Here is a 20924-nt window from a genome sequence, read left to right as displayed (position 1 = left end):
TCCAGTGTTAATAATCCAGAAGAAAGGCCTTTGTTGGCAGCAGTGTTTAACTTGCTTCTCCCTTCGTATTTCTCCTGCCCTTTCTCTAGTCAGCAGAATCCCAATTCAGACACCTTAGGACATATTCTGTGTGTGATTGGGCATATTGCAAAGCATCTTCCTAAGAGCACCCGGGACAAAGTGACTGGTGAGTGTCTGCTGGAGAATCTTACGTGAAAATGCATTGCTGTTCATTTCAGGTATGTGTGTGTGTGTATATATATATACCTGAATATATTTAAGCAGTTGAACTTCAGGGGTTTTGACTTCCTTCATAGATGCTGTCAAGTGTAAGCTGAATGGATTTCAGTGGTCTCTAGAAGTGATCAGTTCAGCTGTTGACGCCTTGCAGAGGCTTTGTAGAGCATCTGCAGAGACACCAGCAGAGGAGCAGGTATGGCCAGACTTTCCCTGATATGTTTCTGACTTATTTGAGCTTAGGATGTTACTGTATGTGTTTTGAAGTTTGAGGAGCATTCTCTGTAAATAAGAGGACGTGTAAGGACGTCCCCAGCAGCTATTGCCGCAACAAGGCAAGGTTTACATAACTAGCAATTATTCCCCAAGAAGATTTAGCTGCCGAAGAGACATGGCTCCCTTAGATGGTCACCACCTCGATCGCAGGTGCGAGTGTCTTTAGGTAGGCATTCCTGTTGATTGTCTGTCATTTCCTGGTGAGAATTCTGCAAGGTTATCTTTCTCCTTGACTTCCACTCTCATTCCAAGAACATTTATAGGCAATTTTCCACTTAAGCAGGAAGTTCCCTCCAGAACAGTTTTCTGACCTTTTGATAAGTCATGATCTTGGACATGCCTGTCCTGTTACTATGGGGTTACACTACTCAAATATCTCTTGTTGGTGTCATGTCCCCAAAGTTGCCTATAGCCCACAGCTAATGTTTTTATATATGCATAAACAGAAATCCACATCAGTGATTTATGGGAGGCAGAGAGGTACTTTGACTCCTCAAAAGGTATGCATACCAGTAACTGAAGTAATCATTTTATTACTATGTGTTTATTCTGTTTTTATCATGAGATACACTCTTAGTACCAATCATAATGAAAAAATTTAGAGCTGGGGTTATTAATAATGGCTATAGAAAACAAAAATTAAATAATTGCTGGGATATATTTAAGTTTTCCAGAATAAAAGAAAATGATGGCTTCAGCTGATCTCCCCAAGTACCTTCCTATGTTTCCTTTTCTTGACCAAGTTCATTAGAGAAAGCCCTTCCTTAAGATGTTACATTTTCTACTTCTAACAGATCAGTTAAAACAATGATTGTAAGTTTTTTCTTGGGACTTAAGACTGTTGACCTATTTCTTATGAAATGGTGTCTGGTGTTTTTCTGGTATCTATCTTTAAGCTCTTTTATTGATGAAAGGGATACTTGCATTATTTGATTTTTCTAACCCTTTATCTCAAGACCCAAGAAATTATATGAAAAACTTTTATTTTTATTTTTGAGATGGAGTTTCACTCTGTCACCCAGGCTGGAGTACAGTGGCGCAATCTCAGCTCACTGTAACCTTCGCCTCCGGGTTCAAGCAATTCTCGTGCCTCAGCCGCCCGAGTAGCTGGGATTACAGGCACACGCTATCAGGCCCAGCTAATTTTTGTATTTTTAGTAGAGACAGGGTTTCACCATGTTGGCCAGGCTGGTCTCAAACTCCTGATCTCACGTGATCACCTGCTTCAGTCTCCCAAAGTGCTGGGATTACAGGCGTGGTAAGACTGAGGAAAGAGTGATCAGGGAGGAATTTACGTAACAGACTATGAAACCGCAAGTCTTCCAGGCTCAGTGGTACACAACTTACTACCAGCAGAGCTGGGACTAGAACTAAGGCCTCTGACTTTTTCCTAATTTTCTTTTCACCAGCACTGGTTGGAAAAAGAATCATGTGTACAGCGCGCAGTCAGGGCCTAGGAAGTCATCTGCCGCTTGCTGCCGGCCCAGGGCCATTAGGACGGTGGTTACATTGTCATGAGAGCCTATGAGGAAGGCAAGAACTGTCTTCAGGTTAGACACTGAGAGCTGGAAACGGGTGGGGCCCACTACTGCATTAGCAAAGACCGCCACGGTTTTAATCTGCCGACACAACCTCACTTGGTGGTTGACAGAGGAGCAAGGCCCTGAGATTTTCTGGAATGTTAGGATATTTTCAATCCATGTGACCCGCTTGTTTCCCCTAAACACACTGCTCCTTTTCTTTTCTCTGTAAGTGAATATCATTTATTTTACTGAGAGCAACAGATTATCCAAAGATATAGCTCAGCAGCAGTATATATGAAAGGACTGTGGTCTTTGGGCATTTTTGTTGTCTGTTTTGTGACTGTCATTAAAAAATTGATGAGATCTTGTATCAGTAGAAATAGTGTCTAGAACAAGAGGAGCAGTGGTCCTGTGTCCTGGCTGATAATTCAGTATCAGTGACAAATTTATAGAGAAGTGTTGATGAAATTGAATATAACTAGAGGAGAGCAGTTAAATAAGGGCATCACAAAGCAAGTTATGTAAGGAACTGCAGAGGGGCCTGGAGTCTTTAGCATGGCGAAGGGAAGGGTTGGGGATGGTAGGCTGCCTAGCTAAACTCAAATTTATGAAGGACTTTCAAATAAAAGAATTGGATTTATTTGGTATTCCCAGACAACCTGTCTGGACTGATGAATGGAAATTATAAATTTTGGTGAACTGCAGAGAAAACTTACTGAGGTCTGCCCAAAATGGAGGGCTTGCCCCAGAGCATGTCCCTTGTTATTGGAGGTATCCAGGAGAAGCTGGACAAGAACTTGGAACAGGCTGCCATGTGGAGAGAGTGCCAGGATTGGGTGGCCTTGTCGGCTTTCCCAGATTCTGTAATACCGAAACTTACTAGTCATAGTACCCGGGTTCTGGCCTCATCGGGATCAAGCATAAGAATTGCAGAAACTCTTTGGGTCAATGTTGTGGTCCAGGTTGTGCAATCTATTAAAATTTTAAATGCAATAGTTCTTTTAAAAGTAATAAAGGCAATAGTTTCAAGATACATTAGGGCAAGTCAGACTAGAAACACTGCTCATAGTGGTGGCTTGCCAGGCACTGGATGATGGTTAACACAGGTCCCTTCCTAAGGCACTACAGAGGAGTAGGGGAGGTGCATGCACATCAGCAGATAATTTCAACATAATGTAATCATTCCTAAAATAAAAGTCGGCATCGGGTAACATGGAAGCAAGGAGGTGGAGGCACTTAGCTCAACCTAGGTGTTTTGGAATGGTTTCCTACAGAAAATGAGGTCCAAGAATTCTAGAACGTGGTTGGGAGCTCTCTCTCTTCCTTGGCATAGAGGAACAGTCCAGTGTGCACTAGAAGTGACCCCTTAAAGTTATTGTAATCAGTAAGAGACACGGAACACTTGTCCCTAATGAATAAATTTCAGAAGAATAGCAACTCTCTTTTATGTCTTTAAAAAATGTTGATCACGGTAGTTAATTCATCATCTGTATATGGCAGCAAAACTACAGCTTATTTCTGTATTTTTGGAGGAGCACTACTATTATAGATCTCTTACAAATTACTACATGGGGTCGTTGTAAATATTTGGCCTTTTGCTCTTATAGGGCAAATGTAAAAAGAAAGATGATATATACATCGTTCTTTATAAATTCCACTTAGCCAGTACTCATGGCTAGATTGCTAAATGCATGTCATTCTGGTTTTGGACAAATTGTGGGAAAGAGGAAAGCTAGAAAGCACCCCTACAGCCTATCCATTTGAAGATCATAGTTTCTTCTGAGAACATGGTGTTTCATGGGTAGTCTGGGAGATGTGCGGGGCCCTTCAGAGATGACTTTTGACTTGCCATAGGAATTGCTGAAGCAGGTGTGTGGGGATGTACTCTCCACCTGCGAGCACCACCTCTCCAACATCGTTCTCAAGGAGAATGGAACAGGGAATATGGACGAAGATCTGTTGGTAAGCGACTGCTTTTCGTAACCATTCTTTTCGCTTCCATTTTATCAGTGAGGTTTTATTAAAGATGACTTTGTAATGTACACTTTAAATGCTTTTAACAAAAGGGCTGTCTTAGCCTAGAGCTTACTCTCTCTTTTTAGAAGATATTTTTAAATTGATAACCTATTCATTTTTTTCTTATATACTTGTTATCGGGGGGAAACTCAATGGTATACGCTTCATCTAGTTCAGTCTTATGAGAAGCCTGATTTCAGTAGGGAAGACACAGTATGTGTTGTAAGGTTGGTATAGTGAAGCTTAGAAATATAAGGTAAGAAATAATAATGTGAGTATACTGTGTTTGGTTTGTGTGTTTGCTTTTTTAGAAATTTAACATGTCTTCTGAGCTGTTTGAACATCAGACAGTAGAACTGGGGAATAGTGCTGAGCAATTGCAAAGCAATGACTGAAATAAAATGAGAGATTTGACAATTCAAAACACAGATGACCTTGGAGCCCCAAGATTGTTTTCCATGGCACCCCTGCTTTAGAAACTGTAAACAGTGCAAGAGATTCCCGTGAGCCAGGACGGGACAGTTGACTGATTTCAGTGGCTGACTGGGGACAAGATGTATGGCAGTAATTCTGGTTCCAACATCTGACTTGTCCAGTAAAGGAAATAATGAGCTGCTTTTTGATGCCATTCAGTACAGGTCATCATTTAACCAAAACGGGCCATTTTTCTCATATATTTAAATTAGTAGAGCACATCTTTTCTGTGTTCAGTTTCTGCTTGTTGGCCTGGCTCTCCTAACTCCCAGTGATCACAGACCAAGGTTAGATTTGTTAAAAGAGAAGACCATTGCGCCTGAGGCACTACTGTGCACGTGATGAGTAATACAAAGCCTCACTATGGGAGTGTGGATGCTTTAGGTAAGAGCATCAGCGAGTGTAGCACAGGCTTGGCCCTGGGTTTCTAGAGGGTCTTGCTCTTCTCATTTCTGCCCACATTAAGAAAGATGCTTACTATGGTCAGTGAGTCTTGTCCCCACCCCTCCTCCCCCAGGTTTTTTTCAACTGTTAACCGTGTCATCAAAATCTACTCTTCAGTCAAAATATATATGGAGAGGTTTTGCCCTATATACGTAGTTTCATTCTTGCTTCTTTAAATAGAGCTTAAATTTTTTTTTAATGAAGAGATACAGTATTTCAAGATTCTTTTAAACTCATATACTTTGTTATTGGCTTTCTTACCCTAGAATAAGCTTTTATTTGACATTTTACTATTCAGCATCATCCCTCCATTTGGGGTGTAAATAAAAAAAGAACAATATTACTTAGTTGTTAAACTGAATGTTATGAATAAACACAGTGTGGCAGCTGTGAGTAGGTTTTGGATGGGGTCTTCATAGAAAAATAATCTGGAGGGCAACTTGAAAATATGTTTCAAAATGTAAAATAGCTTTATATACTCTTTACCTTGGATTTTACTTCTGAGGAAAGACAGCAGTATCTAAGGATACACAGATGTTCACCAGAGCTAATCGAAACATTAGCAAAGCGAAACAGCATCAGTGTTCATTAATACTGGAATAGTGCAGTAAGTTATGATGACAGTCCTAGTTTTAAAATGGCTTACTTATGTAGTCATTAAACATATGTGTCATATATATTGACATGAAACGATGCCTAATATTCAAAGTAATCATTGCAGACTTCAAAATACTATACTTGGTGAAGTGTATAAGAAAAGTAAACATAAAGCCATGTGACTATAGAAATACTTTGAAAAAGTTATACACAAAAACAATAATGATGTCTCTGGGTGGTAGGGTTATAGGTAGATGTATCCCAGTTTACCCAAGATAACCCTGGCGTACACCTATTTTCACAACATAATTATTAATAGCACCCCCTTTTACTTGCAGATGTGTCTAGATTTAGGTGATAAAATTATATGCTTGCCCTAATTTTGGATGAGTTTCATTACATAGTGACTAAGTTTTTACAATAGCCATGTATTTTTATGAAACGAAAAGTAGTAACATTGTTTTAAATTTGGGGGATAAAGGAAATACTCCATTGACATGTCCTTAATCTAGCTAGAGTTCGCTTTTCTTTTGCCTTATTTTTACTGTAAAAACAATTATCTTTGTAGGTGAAGTACATTTTTACCTTAGGGGATGTAGCCCAGCTGTGTCCAGCCAGGGTGGAGAAGCGCATCTTCCTTCTGATTCAGTCCGTCCTGGCTTCGTCTGCTGATGCTGACCATTGTAAGGCATTTGAAATCATGCTCTGTACCATGCATGCCGTTTCAAGGTTCTGTCAGTAACTTTCTCTCCCTTCCTTGTAGTACCATCATCTCAAGGCAGCAGTGATGCCCCAGCATCTCAGCCACCCTCCCAGGTCAGAGGTTCTGTCATGCCCTCTATGATTAGAGCACATGCCATCATTACCTTAGGTAAGAAAAACGTGGGAGAATGGGGCTTGACATCAAGTTCTGTGTGTAGCTGTTGTCTTAAGTAAGCCCAGCCATGGGACCGTGTCAGGGGCTGCGGAGCCTGTCTGTGTCTGCTCTCGGCCATGTGGTTCCTAGAGGTGGCTCTGATCTGAGTGCTGAGCTCTGCATAAACCACGTGCTGGTCATGAGAGCCCTCAGACTGATAACTCCCCAAGACTCAGGTACTCTCTAGAGGGTCTAGAGGGAGCTTTTGTTTTTTAGTAGGGTTATGTTAATTTATTACAATTATACCTGTTTCTGTAATTTTTTTTCAATACCTTCACTTGACTTTAATATTCCTGTAATTTTTTTATATTCATAATGCAGCACCACAAAGTCTATTCATCAAGAACTGTGCCGGGCACTGCACTGAGTTCTGGAAATGAAGAAATAAATTTTCCATAAAAGGAAATGGTTTATTTAATACTTTCCAGAACTGGCTAGATGACTATTTACATATTTCTCCATGAACTCAAACTATTTTTAATCTTGAAAACACTGACCTCTGTGCTGGAAATTGTATTTTTTGTTTGTTTGTTTTTTTCCTTTACTGTGAGTGTATATTTCATGCTACCTAAGTTATTAATTTTTTTGTAATATTAGTTATTTTTCAAATACCTAAGAATTGCAAAACATTTCCCAGGCACAAAAGAAACATACAAACAAAACTCAGCAGCCTTTTCAACTATGAACAAGTAAGAAAGAAAGAAAGGGGACATGCATTCTTTCCTATTTACCTAGCTCAGATTTCAAATTCAGCATGGGTATTTAGCGTCTGTAGAGGATATGTATACTCAGGAGTAAAATGTTTCATCTCTCAGGCTTTGCTGATCATTTTCCAGGTAAGTGGATAACTGCGAAATTCAAATGTTGACTTTAAAAGGAAGATGATTTTATTAGTATAAAGGAACACCCCATAGTATATAACTCCTGGGGAGTTTATTTCTCCTTAGGTATTTTTATTCGAATATTCAAGATGGGTCTGTCTGCCTTTAGTTTTTTGTCGTTTGTGATTGTGGCCATGATGTTTTAACTTTGATGAAATAGAAGCCATTAGCAAGATGTATCTGGAGAAAATTTAGGAATGGAATTAGGATTTAGAATACAGTTGAGACCTCTTCCTGTCTTCTGTGCCAGGTAAGCTGTGCTTACAGCACGAGGATCTGGCAAAGAAGAGCATCCCAGCCCTGGTGCGAGAACTCGAGGTGTGTGAGGACGTGGCTGTCCGCAACAACGTCATCATTGTGATGTGCGATCTTTGCATTCGCTACACCATCATGGTGGACAAGTATATTCCCAACATCTCCATGTGTCTGAAGGATTCCGACCCATTCATCCGGAAGCAGACACTCATCTTGCTTACCAGTCTCTTGCAGGTGCGTAGGAGGGTTCAACCTGTCCTTCCCTTCACCATTGCTTCTGGTTTAAGGGAATATTTGAGTAGCATAGGAAATGTGCTTGCTTTGTAATAGAATCCAAAAATAGTTGTCTCATCTCTGGTCTGGAGTATTACTCTTCTGATGTTCAGCACAACCTTCTAAACAGTGTTACTTATGAATGTTCATTTTGGGACTTTGTTCAGACATCCTGTCAAGCAGTGAGAAGTTTCATTTTGAAAATAAGTACCATGTAGAGAAAAGCACATTCAGTAGACAAGTAGTTCTAGTTTGAATTCTGTTATTCTTTTTTAACTTGGACAAGTCCACATTTCTGAGAGCTAACTTCTCCCTTCGTAAAATGGGGATCATGGTGTTTGTGCTGGGCTCTGCGAGTCTAGTGGGATGTTTCCTTGTGCAGAAGAACGTAATGAACTATAGAGCTCTACAGAGCGTTAGATATTTTTATACACATTGAGAGCCCGTGTTTGGCCTATAATGGGGAGAGCACCTTTCACTTAGGTTGTATGTCTGTCCTGGTATGTTCTGTATGCTCATCTTTTCATGTATTACAAACTGTATTATAAATAGAGGGTGGCACCATCCCTCTAATGCCATGTGCTTTGAGTCATTTTTCTCCTGTGGTAGAACGGTGATGTTGTTCTGCACATACACTTCTCTGCACTACATTCCGACTGTTTGGAAGCGTGTGCCTGTGCGCTGAGCCAGTCTGCCGGGGACAGACCGCGTGGTGGGTGGAGCGTGGCTGGGAACAGTGAGGCTTGCCCATGATTACGCACTGTGAAACATGCCGGCTTCTCTCTGCACAGGAGGAATTTGTGAAATGGAAGGGCTCCCTGTTCTTCCGATTTGTCAGCACTCTGATCGATTCACACCCAGACATTGCCAGGTAAATCTTTTCCTCACGTCAGACGACTCAACAGTTTACCTCATTTCTGATGTATGCTGGATTTCTTTTTTTTTCAGATTGGTTTAGAGTTAAGTAGGATTTAGTGAGCTTTCGGTAGGTGCCAGGAAAATTAGCAGATTTTTAAGATGCTAAGCAATATAACCAACCTTTGTTTTGCACACAAGTTTAAAAGAAAATGGTTAGATTCATCATTGAATAATCTCAGCATTGACTGCACTTGCTGACAGTGTTTGCTGTTCCTGAAGGAGCTTGAAGAACATTATATGCTTGCTGTATTACACTGTATAGAGGAGCAGCCACTAGAAACTGTTAATTTCTAGGCAAAAAAAAAAAAAGTTAATTTTGATAAAGAGCTGAGACTTTTAAGTGCAGAAATTTTAGGGAAGAAACTAGGAATTAAGATGAAATTGCACAATGTGGAATCAAGCGTACAGATGACAAGACTCCTTGGAAATGGGCATTTCTTCAGACTGGTATGGCGTGGGGGAGTGACTGGCAATTATTAATTTCTATCCTTGCATCTTTTTTTTAAAGATTTTTTTCAAGGGGTTGAGAAATGGTCTGATAGAATTTGCTACCCTAGAGTTTGTTGTAACAGTAATACTTTTTAAAGCAAGTCTGCAATTGGAAAGTAGGATGTTGAATGCCATGGCAAAAGCCCCACAGCGGGGAAGAGGTCTTTATAGAGCTCATTAACTATAAATGGCTGGTAACAGTGGGTCCCTCTGGATCTAAATATAGCCACCAATAATTTACTCTGAGTTCTGTGGAAGTTTCTGCTCAGTTTTCTGTAGGTGTAATTTTCTAAGGAGGGGGAACATTTCACATAACAAACCAGTAAAACTAACATTCTACTTACTGCTGTCTAGAGCCAGAGGCAAAAAGCTAAGGCTGTCACCTTTTTTTAGATAGCTTCACACACCCTCTTACCTTTACAACGTGTCCACTGTACTGACTCTCAGGGCTTTCTACGCAGTGCGTGGCCCAGGAGAAGGTGTAATCAGACAGGCTGGGAATGCTTTCAGATGAGGCACCTGGGAGGTAAAATCAGTTACTTAACCTGCATTTCCTCATTTTTCCCCGCTGTTGTTAGCTCCTGTACGTGTATGTGAAAAAGAGCAATGATCAATGAGTAAACTGTATGTGGGATTTGTACATATGGGTGTTCAGATCATCAATCAAATGAAGAGCATAGAGATACTTTACCGTGTAGTAAGATTACCAGGGCCTCTTCTAGCATTTTAATACTTCCCCCTTAATCTTTCCCTTCTGTGTCTGCATCCTGGGTTTGTTGAAACCATGGTTCAAATGCAGACCATGATTTTCAGCTTTGAAAAGCTGATGACTACATTTGCTAACAGTAATTTAAATTAGTCTGTTCTCTGAAAATTTTCCTTTTATTTTTATTTGACGTGTAATAATTATACATATTTATGGGATAGTGATATTTTGATACATGTATAGAACACGTAATGATCAAATCGGGATAATTAGCATAACCATCACCTCAAACATTTATCATTTCTTTGTGTTGGGAACTTTCAAAATCCTCTCCCTAGCTTTTTGAAAACAGACAGTAAATTATTGTTACTATATTCACCCTACAGTGCTGTTGAGCATTTTAATATACTCCTCCTGTAATTTTATATTTGTTAACCAGCCTTTCTTTACCCTTCCCAGCCTCTAATAACCACAATTCTTCTCTGTGCTTCTATGACCCTACCTTTTTTTAACTCTTACATAATGAGTGAGAATGTGTGGTGTATATATATATATATATATATCTTTCTGTGCCTGACTTTTGATTTTTAGGCCAAAGGCTATGCCTATCTGCTATGTTAAATACTGTTTTTTTTTTATTGCTTGTTGTTGTTGTTGTTGTTTTGAGACAGGGTCTCATTCTGTTGCTCAGGCTGAAGTACAATGGTACAGTCATGGCTCCCTGCAGCCTCGACCTCCTGGGCTCAAGTGATCCTCCCACCTCGGCCTCCCAGATAACTCGGACTACAGGTGCATGCCACCATACTTGGCTAGTTTTTGTATTTTTTTGTAGAGACGGGTTTTTGCCAGGCTGATCTCAAACTCCTGGGCTCAAGCAATCTACCCACCTCGGCCTTCCAAAGTGTGGGAATTACAGGCTTGAGTTACCACACCAGGCAATACGTTTTTTCGTGTGTTTCTGCTAATGCAGATCTTAGGAAGAGACTATGGTGACAGAGCCTATTGAATTTTTTATGATTTTTTTTTTCTTTGAGGTTCTGGGTTTTGTTTTTGTTTGTTTGTTTGTTTTTCTTTTTTTTGAGATGGAGTCTTGTTCTGTCACCCAGGCTGGAGTGCAATGGCATGATCTCGGCTCACTGCAACCTCTGTCTCCCTGATTCAAGTGATTCTCCTGCCTCAGCCTCCCGAGTAGCTGGGACTACAGGCATGCGCCATTACACCTGGCTAATTTGAGGTTCTGGGTCTTTATTAGTGAGCCCAGCCTGTAGTCCCCCTCCACCCTAGCCCACACAAAGCAGACAGTGAGTTGGGGTCTGTGTGTGGGGTGGGAAAAGGTACCAGTGGCTCTCTTCAAGATGTGTGCACCAGCTGGACTGCAGATAGAGTCTGGACAATCTGAATGGAGGGCAGCCCCTGTGTCGGGGTCTGCCCTCCATCCAGGTTGAGTGAAGAGCCCTGTGCAGGCAGAGGCCAGGCCAGGTGGCAGGGAGCCAGGGCTGCAGCATGGTGGGGCCGCCAGGGCTGCAGCATGGTGGGGCCGCCCCAGTGCTGCTGTCCTCCAGCAGCTCAGTAGCTGGGGTGCTGCGGATGATGAGGAGTTTCTGTCTGGGTGGGCCAGGGGCAGGTAGCTCGGACAGCCCTGGGGGAAGGCTTTCTACCTCTTGCACATGGAACCAGGTCTGCTCCCCATCAGCCCCGCTCAGCAGCATATGCTCTGCGAGCCTTCATCCATCTGTGGTATCTCAAAGAGGACATCCTGGACCACACCTGTGCTGGCCCCACCATCCCCCGCCTCCCTGGGATCTGGGGCTGTGAGCACCTCCTCAGCAGCCCCCTACTGAACAGCTATGAGGCTGGGGGCCTCAGTAGTCACAGCTCCTCCACAGAGAGCTGGTCGGCCACAGGCTACATCTGGACGATGGTCACTTCTGAGGCTGGTCACGGGGGCTAGAGCTGGACCCCGCTCATTCCTGCAGCCCTACCTCCCCATCGCCCACATTCTGTAGAATGAGGCTCTGCCTTCCCCTGCAGGTCGTTGCACTGCCTGCCCGCTCTGTGTGACTTTTTTTTTTTTTTTGAGACAGGGTCTCGCTCTGTTGCCCAGGCTGGAGTGCAATGGAGCAATCAGGGCTCACTGCAGCCTCAATCTCCCAAGTTCACGTGACCCTCCCACCTCATCCTCCCAATAGTTAGCTAATTTTTTATTTTTTGTAGAGTTAGGTTCTCACTATGTTGCTCCTGAGCTCAAGCAATCTCACCTCAGCCTCCCAAAGTGCTGGGATTGGGCATGAGCCACCACCCCTGGCCTGTATGACATTTTTAATTGCTGGTATAAACCCCAAATTTGAAGGCTACAAAATTCTATGATCTGTTTCCCTGTCTGCCCGATAGGTGGGGGCCTTGTAATCACAGGGCGACAGCCAAGTAATAAGCAGATTATTGTAGTTTAACTGGGCACTGCGGGCACTGCCACAGGAGTGCAGAGAGGCAGGGCCCGAAGCTCAAGGCAGGACAGGGCCTCAAATAACGGACCATTGAGACAGAAAAGGGGACAACAACAAGGATGGCCTGGTTTGGGAGAAAAGCAAGCACTGGACTGTCTGGAGGGCTTGGTGAAGCCGTGGAACAGTCGGAATGGGGTGAGGGAGTCAGGAGCCGGACCACTGGAAGGATCAGCAGGGTAGTCATCAGTGGACTCCTTGATCTCCAGTGTGGCAACGGGGTCCAGGGCGTGGCTGCACTGGTGACATTGGGTCCAGATGGGATGGTCACTGGAAGCAGTGAAGTCAGGAAAGCAGAAAGTTAGGGCATTCAGTAGCTCATCTGCCTGGGGAGTCCTGTGGGGATTTGGAATGCAGAGCAAAACTGGGAACCAGGTAGCAGAGAGCGCAAGAGGCAGATGGTGGGAGCACCACAGGGAGATGTAGGTGGAGGCGTCTTAACAGCAGCCATCCCACACTCTCTGCACTTCACTGGACCCATTTCCAGCTGTCTTCCAGTGTCAGAGCACTTTTGGCAACACACTATCTGGTCCACACGCTATGTATAGGTTTCCTGAGGGGCATGAGTTTGGTTCTGTTATTCCGCATCCCTAGAAAAGGAACATGAAACCAAGCAGACATGCCGTGAACATTTGGTGGGTGAAGGCAGGAAGGCACTGGGGGTCCAGGAAATGTGCTCCTCATCCTCTGACTGAGGGATGAAGCAGCCTCCCCTTGGGAGGGCTGAGAGAGAACTGGTGTGCTTGGAGGACAGCTGGCCTACATTTATGAAGAGGAAGCATAGGGAGAGTTGGCTGTGGAGGGTAGGGCCTGATTCACCGTGGAACCTGGAGAGCAGAGTACATGGAGGAAGGAAGCAGCAATGCAGGGATGACCAGGGTCTAGACAGACCATCACAGGCACTTGGATTTGGGGTGGTGGCCAGGGAGAACTAGGGTGTAGGAAATACTGCTTCAAGCCTCAGGTAGAATTCTGGTATAAATGGGTCTGAGCCCCGGTCCTAACCTGAGATAGACGTGTTGTAGGCCAGGTCAGGAACATGAGTTCAGCATGAACTCATGAGTCTGCCTTTATTGAGCAGACACCCTGCTTCAGAATGGCATTCAGCTCATGAAGAAATCTGAAGTCAGATTTTTGTTTCCTACTAGAGCTGAAAACAGAAGTGGACACATGGCTCTTACCTTGTGGCCTTTTGGGCTGTTTGAACATCCTGGATTTCGATTCTTAGTAAGAGAGTAATAACTTCTTTTTACAAGGCTGTAATAAGGTAATCACTCAGATTTAGCTGGTCTTCCCTTTGTGTTCCATATAATTCATGCAGCTCGTGCTGTGTGAAATCCGTAGACCGCATCCCTGAGTTGGTGGTGTGGGTATGTGTGTTCCTAGTGGTTGTCCTGAGGGCTGGGGAGAGGGTGCTGACCGAGCTCCCAGCTTACTAAGATTTCTTGAGAATCCTGGAGGTTTCCTAATCCACATACCTAGAGAGTACTGCCTCTTGTCACTCTAAAGGAATGTTCTAGGAAGCATTACTTGGAATGTTAATTTCTCCTAACTTTTCAGCAGACAAACAAGAAACAAAATAGTCCCTCTTCTCCAGTTAGGAAGCTTGCAGGATCTGTGCATCTTAATCTAATCAAGGCTGAAACTTGCCCTTTTAATAAAGTCCCAGGGAATACAGCAGCCAAGATGAGTTGTGGATATCACACATTGGCTGTGGCTTCCAGTTTCTCTTGCTAGAAAGCTCTGTGACTACATTTTCAACCCTGAGCATGTGAATCCTGGCATGGTTTTATGTTGCTATGGAATTTATTTGTATAGATGGTTCAGCGAGTTTTTCACTAGGGCTTAAACTTCACAGTATCTTGCCTGTTGGTCACCTCCACCCATGTGTATTCTTGACCTAAACTGAGTCGATTGGCATTGACATCAAGTCCAAACTCAGAGGGAACCCTCTTCTTGTGGAAGATTTGCTGATTCTATCTGGCTTTACATTTTCGTATATGTGACTTCATTTCTGAGGAGGAAGTTCACATAATGTGGAAACCACCATGCCGTAGTAGATTAACTGTAATAAAATACCACAGAAGATAAATCCTTGTTTGTTTAGTGGTTTTTTTCATTCTTGTCACAGATGGTTTACCAAAGTAACCCTTGTTTAGAAATAACTTCATCTGATGCTATGACCTTTGCCTTTCAAACATGGGTCATTAAACAACATAATTTGCACAAAATATAACTGACTACTCTTAGATCAGACAGGTGCTTCTAGTTGTCCTTAAGTGAATTTTGCCTCAAGGAATTCTCGTTATTAAATAGAGTTTTATTTATTTTGTTTTCATATTTCTAGGTCAAGCTGCTCCCTTATTTCCTAGGTGAATAGTCAAGGTGTAATTATCTACAGTGGAATTTTTGTCTGGGCTTACTTCCATCATGATTTCTCATCCACCTTCTCTGATTTTTAATTGATATGTGTGCTGTGAACACAAACTGATTTGAATTTTGGCATAAGGACCACCACTGGGGAAAGGAGAGGTCAGTCTCCTACACAGTCCCAATGCCCTCCAGAGCCAGTGTCTGCTGTTTGGACAGTCTTTGACACTGCTCCTCTCCCAAGGAGAGCTGACTGGTGCTCCTGTGTGGGTGGAAATTGCATTTGAGCTTGAAATTAAATTAAAACACTGGTCTTGACAGTGTGAATGAATCACAGTGAGCCCTGCACCATGTTAGTTTGACCCCTGAGCAAAAATCAGTGCTTTGGCATTCTGTCACCTACTATCGTGATGAACAGAAACTCTCTGGTGGCCTGTAGTCAAACAGTTTGCCTGTTTACATCTGGCATTGAAAATCTTCATTTTGGTGGGGTCCTGGTGGCATCTGTATCCCATGTGCAGCATTGTACAGATGTGTTGAGGGCATGGGTGGAAGAGAGTGCCCAGGGCTTGCTGGTGATTCCAAAGCACATTGAGTCAGTTGCTTTGCAGAGGGAACTTGTCCTCCTGATCCAAACTATGAAGCTCTTGTCATTAATCCTTATTCTTGAAAAAAGTTCCAGTTACTAAAATTGGTTTTTGTTCATAATTGTGGGCGACAAACTTGAAGTTGGGAGGTGAAGGCCAGATATCCCTTGTCTGGTGACCGTTGTCATTGTATCAGTCTTATAAGACCACTGGCCTCTAATTGCAGAAGCAGCTTTGGGGTTAAGTTGGTTGATTGCTTTCCCCACTTGAACTGCAGCTGGATAACAACACCTTGTGTCAATTTTGAGAGGAAACCTGGTGGAAAAAATATACTTACCTTGGATTAGAAAGGAAGCTGTGGAGCAAGGACAGACCAAGTAGCTGAATATCTGTTTTCTTTGGATCCGAGGGAACTGTTTATTGGGATAGATTTTGAATCCCTACGCTTATGTACAGCTCTCTTCTGCTCAGCAGAGTCCTTGGTGTATTCAGAGACTGTTGGTACATAGCAAATGGGTCTCCCTCTTTGTTTCTCTCACCTTTGCAGCTTCGGGGAGTTTTGCCTGGCTCACCTGTTACTGAAAAGGAACCCTGTCATGTTCTTCCAACACTTCATTGAATGTATTTTTCACTTTAATAACTATGAGAAGCATGAGAAATATAACAAGTTCCCCCAGTCAGAGAGGTCAGTGAAGCAGCAAAGGCTGGTCTCCTTGTATCTGGGTAAGAGCTGGGGGAATCGGGGAGGTTTGGCTCTTTGCATGTAGTGGTTGGACACAGACCCTGCCCCAGGTCTTTACTGTGGCTTGGCAGGATGGCGTAAGAAAATGCAGTTATGAGAATCGCTTCCTAAGGGCGTGCCTGTGATGAGCACTGGGATCTCTGTAGTGTACTTGAGTCTTTGGCGTGCAGCTTTTAGGATGCAGTTAAAATGCAGTGTTAAATCCCTTACACCCATGCCCATGAGATGCAGTAAAATTGTCCTATTCTGCCACAGAGAGAAGCGGCTGTTTTCATTGAAGGGAAAGTCAAACAAAGAGAGACGAATGAAAATCTACAAATTTCTTCTAGAGCACTTCACAGATGAACAGCGATTCAACATCACTTCCAAAATCTGCCTTAGTATTTTGGGTAAGCCCAGTGTGTGTGGGAGAAAATGTGTGTGTTTGCAAAGGAAATGCTGTGTTGATAATGACCCAGCAGTCCTCTAGTAAGGGAGACCCTGGCACTGCAGGAAGACCCCTGTCATCTTGTCCTTCTCTAGCATCAGCTGTGCCCCAGACAAAACACCCTTGCAAGACCCCCTGACAGCCTCAGATGGCCCCCCAGTTGTGTGAATTACACCTCCTCTCTGGGCCAGAGCATTCCTCAGAAGCTCACGTTTTTCTCTCTCTCTGTCTCTCAGCGTGCTTTGCTGATGGCATCCTACCCTTGGACCTGGACGCCAGTGAGTTACTCTCTGACACGTTCGAGGTCCTCAGCTCAAAGGAGATCAAGCTTTTGGCAATGAGATCTAAACCAGACAAGGACCTCCTTATGGAAGAAGATGACGTGGCCTTGGCAAATGTAGTCATGCAGGAAGCTCAGAAGAAGCTCATCTCACAAGTGAGTGTGTTGCTCCCCTAAGATCATCTTCTCACAAGTGAGTGTGCCCCTCCCAAGCTCGTCTCATAAGTGAGTGTGCTGCTCCCCTAAGCTCATCTCACAAGTGTGCCCCTCCCCCAAGCTCATCTCAGAAGTGAGTCTGCTGCTCCCCCAAGCTCATCTCACAAGTGAGTGCACCCCTTCCACCAAGCTCATCTCACAAGTGAGTGCACCCCTTCCCCTAAGCTCATCTCACAAGTGAGTGTGCTTCTTCCCCTAAGCTCATCTCACAAGTGTGCCCCTTCCCCAAAGCTTATCTCACAAGTGAGTGCAGCCTTCCCCCCAAGCTCATGAGTGTGCCCCTCCACCTAAGCTCATGTCACAAGTGTGGGCAGCTCCCCCTAAGCTCATGTCACAAGTGAGTGTGCCACTTCCCTAAGTTCATCTCACAGGCGAGTGTGCAGCTCCTCCTCAGTTCATCTCACAAGTGAGCGTGCTGCTCCCCTAAGCTCGTCTCACAAGTGTGCCACTCCCCCAAGCTCATCTCATGAGTTTGCCACTCCCCTAAGCTCATCTCACAAGTGTGCCACTGCTCCAAGCTCATGTCACAAGTGAGTGTGCTGCTCTCCTAAGCTCATGTCACAAGTGAGTGTGCAGCTCCCCCTCAGCTCATCTCACAAGTGAGCGTGCTGCTCCCCTAAGCTCACCTCACAAGCATGCCACTCCCCCAAGCTCATCTCACAAGTGAGTGTGCAGCTCCCCCTCAGCTCATCTCACAAGTGAGCGTGCTGCTCCCCTAAGCTCATCTCACAAGTGAGTTCACCCCTTCCTCCAAGCTCATCTCACAAGTGAGTGTGCCCCTCCCCCAAGCTCATCTCACAAGTGTCAGCTCCCCTGAGCTCATCTCACAAGTGAGTGTGCTCCTTCCCCTAAGCTCATCTCACAAGTGTGTCCCTTCCCTGAAGCTTATCTCACAGGTGAGTGCGCCCTTCCCCCAAGCTCATCTCACAAGTGAGTGTGCCCCTCCCCCAAGCTCATCTCTAAGTTCATCTCACAAGTGAGTGCAGTCCTTCCCCTAAGCTCATCTCACAAGTGTGCCCCTTCCCCGAAGCTTATCTCACAAGTGAGTGTGCCTTTCCCCCCAAGCTCATCTTGTGAGTGTGCAGCTCCCCCTAAGCTCATGTCACAAGTGAGTGTGCTGCTCCTCTTAAGTTCATGTCACAAGTGAGTGCGCTGCTTCCCTAAGTTCATCTCACAAGTGAGTGTGCAGCTCCCCCTCAGCTCATCTCACAAGTGAGCGTGCTGCTCCCCTAAGCTCATCTCACAAGTGTGCCACTCCAAGCTCATCTCACAAGTGAGTGTGCCACTCCCCTAAGCTCATCTCACGAGTGTGCAGCTCCCCCTCAGCTCATCTCACAAGTGAGCCTGCTGCTCCCCTCAGCTAATCTCACAAGTGCACCTCTCCCCCTAAGCTCGTCTTGTGTGCCCCTCCCCCAAGCTCATCTCACGAGTGTGCTCCTCCCAAGCTCATCACACAAATGAGTGTGCCACTCCCCTAAGCTCATCTCAAAAGTGAGCATGCCCCTTCCCCCAAGCTCATCTCACAAGTGAGTGCGCCCCTCCCCCTAAGCTCATCTCACGAGTGTGCAGCTCACCCTAAGCTCATGTCACAAGTGAGTATGCAGCTCCCTCAAGCTAATGTCACAAGTGAGTGTGCAGCTCCCCTAAGATCATTTCACAAGTGTGAAGTTCCCCTAAATTCATTTCACAAGTGAGTGTGCAGCTCCCCCTAAGCTCATGTCACAATTGAGCGTGAAGCTCCCTAAACTCATGTCGCAAGTGTACAGCTCCCCTAAGCTTATTTTACAAGTGAGTGTGCAGCTCCCCTAAGCTTATTTTACAAGTCAGTGTGCAGCTCCCCCTAAGCTGTCACAAGTGAGTATGCAGCTCTCTCAAGCTCATGTCACAAGTGAGTGTGCAGCTCTCTCAAGCTCATGTCACAAGTGAGTGTGCAGCTCCCCTAAGCTCATGTCACAAGTGAGTGTCCCATTCTTCCCACCATCTACTGGCTTCCCTGTTCTCCCTGGAATCCTGGTGCCATGCTCTAGTGCTGACTTCTTTCTTACTGGTGGCTTTAACTCTTGCCAGGTGGTGACAGTTCTCAAAACTGTTTCCCACTGTAGCATTTCTCATGAGTCTGAGCTCAGGTCCCCCTGCTGCCAGGACGTGCTCCAGGTGTCTCTGACTTACTCTGTCAAAACTCACTCAGTCATCTCTTTCTGCTCTTCATCTCCTCTTTCTCCCACAGTTTATGGTGCTCTTGCAGGCTGGAGTCTGGTGCATCAGGCTGAGGCTTTTGTTGGCAGGAAGTGTAGAATTTGGATCTGAATGACTGGGGCAGAGCTTGGCTGCCGCAGGCCTCTGCAGGCCTGTGTTTTTCTCCTAGTCTAGATTGCCAATGTGTATTTCCCACCTGGCCCCTGAAGGCTTTTGAGTCCAAGGATATAGACTCTGATCATATTTTGCCACAAGATCCTGCCTGTTTTCTCTTACCAATCTATCTCTCTAGTTCTGACCTTATTTAAGCTTATCCCATTTCCATGGTTTCCTTACCACTCTTTCTGTTTCTGGTTTCTTTCTGTCACAGACCATGTACCACCTTGCTGCCAGACCAGTCTTTCTTTTTTTTTTTTTTTTGAGACAGAGTCTCTCTCTGTCACCCAGGCTGGAGTACAGTGGCACGATCTCAGCTCACTGCAAGCTCCGCCTCCCGGGTTCACGCCATTCTCCTGCCTCAGCCTCCCGAGTAGCTGGGACTACAGGCCCCTGCCATTATGCCTGGCTAATTTTTTTTTTTTTTTTTTTTTTTTTTTGAGACAGAGTCTCGCACTGTTGCCAAGGCTGGAGTGCAGTGGCATGAACTCTGCTCAGTGCAAGCTCTGCCCCCCCTGGGTTCATGCCATTCTCCTGCCTCAGCCTCCCGAGTAGCTGGGACTACAGGCGCCAGCCACCACACCCGGCTAATTTTTTTGTATTTTTAGTAGAGATGGGGTTTCACAGTGTTCGCCAGGATGGTCTCGATCTCCTGACCTCGTGATCTACCTGCCTCGGCCTCCCAAAGTGCTGGGATTACAGGCGTGAGCCACCGCACCCAGCCCAGCAGTCTTTCTTAAGTACAAATTTGATCATTTTATTATATCTGAAACAGACTAAAGGCAAATTGGCTGTGAGGGGTGGCAGGAAGCTTTTGGGTGATAGATGGTGAGTGGTCTGTAGTGCTGGTTATTCCATATAGACTTTTGTCAAAGCTCATGGAACTTTGTTTAAAATGGGTAAGTTTATTACATATGTTATACTTCACTAGTGAAATCTTTAAAAACTATGCTGGTTGCTTCCTATCATCTTCTGAATAAACCCTGATTCTTCTTTTTCAAGGTAAACAAGAACTTCTGGTGTGCCTTCCACCTTTCCCATACCTCCCTCCATCCTCACCTCTAACCTCTCCACTTCAAATTGCCATCTACACCTCAGTTGCAAGCTGCACCCTGCTCCTGTGCTCTTGCCTCTGGGTCTAAAGTCTGCAGCGCCCTCACCCACCCATTCTCCCTTCTCCACACATCCTCAGGATCATCCATCAGATGGCCATGCACTCCTTAGGCATCCCATCTCCATACCTAAATTCCCTAACACCCTGCCACTTAACACCTCTTCCCTTGAGACACACACTGTCTAGAAGCAGCTGGAGGGCAGGGATGCTTGGCTTCATTTTGCATCCTCAGAGGGTTAGCTCTTTGCCTGGACAGAGAAGGTGCTTGATAATACTTGTCAAGTGAATGCATGGAAGCCACTTCTTAAGACTATTCCTGAACGTAACATC

General features: G+C 44.5%; 1 protein-coding gene across 1 annotated transcript in view; it reads left to right on the top strand.

Moving 5' to 3' along the window:
• The window catches only part of NCAPD3 (non-SMC condensin II complex subunit D3), a 77660-nt gene that overhangs the window by 46542 nt on the left and 10194 nt on the right, over positions 1-20924 (top strand). The window contains exons 19-28 of the mRNA XM_024255163.3: positions 90-187; positions 318-433; positions 3891-3998; positions 6136-6250; positions 6331-6438; positions 7615-7853; positions 8684-8763; positions 16011-16148; positions 16461-16594; positions 16869-17068. Coding sequence (XP_024110931.2) covers positions 90-187; positions 318-433; positions 3891-3998; positions 6136-6250; positions 6331-6438; positions 7615-7853; positions 8684-8763; positions 16011-16148; positions 16461-16594; positions 16869-17068 — 1336 coding nt within the window. The remainder of the gene's footprint in view (positions 1-89; positions 188-317; positions 434-3890; positions 3999-6135; positions 6251-6330; positions 6439-7614; positions 7854-8683; positions 8764-16010; positions 16149-16460; positions 16595-16868; positions 17069-20924) is intronic.

This window comes from Pongo abelii, chromosome 9 (genome assembly GCF_028885655.2).
Source record: "Pongo abelii isolate AG06213 chromosome 9, NHGRI_mPonAbe1-v2.0_pri, whole genome shotgun sequence".
NCBI lineage: Eukaryota > Metazoa > Chordata > Mammalia > Primates > Hominidae > Pongo > Pongo abelii.
Note: the sequence above shows the minus strand (reverse complement) of the source record. Positions and strands in the feature narration are given on the sequence as shown.